This window comes from Lottia gigantea, assembly GCF_000327385.1.
Source record: "Lottia gigantea unplaced genomic scaffold LOTGIsca_14, whole genome shotgun sequence".
NCBI classification, from domain to species: Eukaryota; Metazoa; Mollusca; class Gastropoda; family Lottiidae; genus Lottia; species Lottia gigantea.
Window position 1 is genome coordinate 2,264,087 of NW_008707617.1, and position 1,153 is coordinate 2,265,239.

Genomic DNA, 1,153 nt, shown 5'->3' on the forward strand with positions numbered 1-1,153 from the left:
ATTTAAAATAGAACAGTAAAGTTTATATTGACGACGGGGCTAGCGAGATACCTCTGTAGCTCAAGGGATCACGGGGATCTTTGGTAGATGATTTAGGAATGTGGTTTTTTAAAACTTCCGAAGGGTGTTATCACACCTTGAGGCTTTATTGTCCTTGGCACTTTTTTAAGCGGTTTGCACCTGGATTAAACTTATATCTGCATTTAGTTATGATATCATGTCAAACACTTAATTTGTTAAATTCACTACCACTGTTATCATGTCTGTTACTACCGTTAATGTCCTTAGCGTTGAGAAGGTTCTTGAAATCATTCTCTCACTTTTGTCATATCTGATCCACATTGTCACTTATATCACCATTTTCATTAATTATTTCCATGGGAATGGATGTTCGCTTCGCCCCTATGCCAATTTTACCAAATTCTTCCCAGAGATCGGGACGGTTCTTTGAAGTAAGCTCTTGAAGATTATTTTGTTCCCTGTACCAATGTTGTCGCTTCGCCTTCCGCACTTCTTTACCAAAAAGTTTACGTTTGGTTTTTATTACTGTCAAAAGATATACATGTATTCTTATTTACTGACTTGTCCCTTAACCACTGTTTTTCTGACACACAAACATCATTCCAGTATAGGCCTAGGGTTTAGCTTTTCGTCGTGGTTTTTTGTTACGACTGTCCATGACTACATTTTTTGGCGCAAATTTGAGATCCATTTCACTTTTTATATCTTCAACGAATTTATTATATAATTGGTCTAAACATTGCTGAGAAACTGACTTACATTCCAGTTCGTATATTTTGTCCCTTACACATTTTAGTTTTACGCTGTCCTCGGCGAAATTGTCCTTAATATTCTTCAAGTTATATTTCGTTAAACCTATTTTTGAAGCCATTTCTATCTTCTGTATCTGTTGGGTCATTTATCAATTTAATATTCCAAGTGATCACAGAATGATCTGGGTCTTTAGAACTGGAGTCCAATATATCTAAGCACTGTGACTCTTGCAGCAGATTCTCACTTTGAATTCTGATAATTGGCCAACATTTTCGTAAGGTACCAGACTGTAGTCCACTACAGACCAACCGATATTCGATATATCAGTGAAATCGTAATTAGCATTGTAAAGTTTTAATACTGGGTAAAGTTTATGAAG

At 36.0% G+C, this 1,153-nt stretch overlaps 1 protein-coding gene across 1 annotated transcript; it reads right to left on the reverse strand.

The window, feature by feature from the left end:
* Positions 1-325: 325 nt before the first annotated feature.
* On the reverse strand, positions 326-892 carry LOTGIDRAFT_157511 (hypothetical protein; the record flags this gene model as incomplete). The annotated part of the gene is made up of 2 exons (XM_009049719.1): positions 326-546; positions 781-892. The coding sequence occupies 2 exons, from the start codon at positions 890-892 to the stop codon at positions 326-328; spliced, it is 333 nt and encodes a 110-aa protein (XP_009047967.1).
* Between the last annotated feature and the right edge of the window lie 261 nt (positions 893-1,153).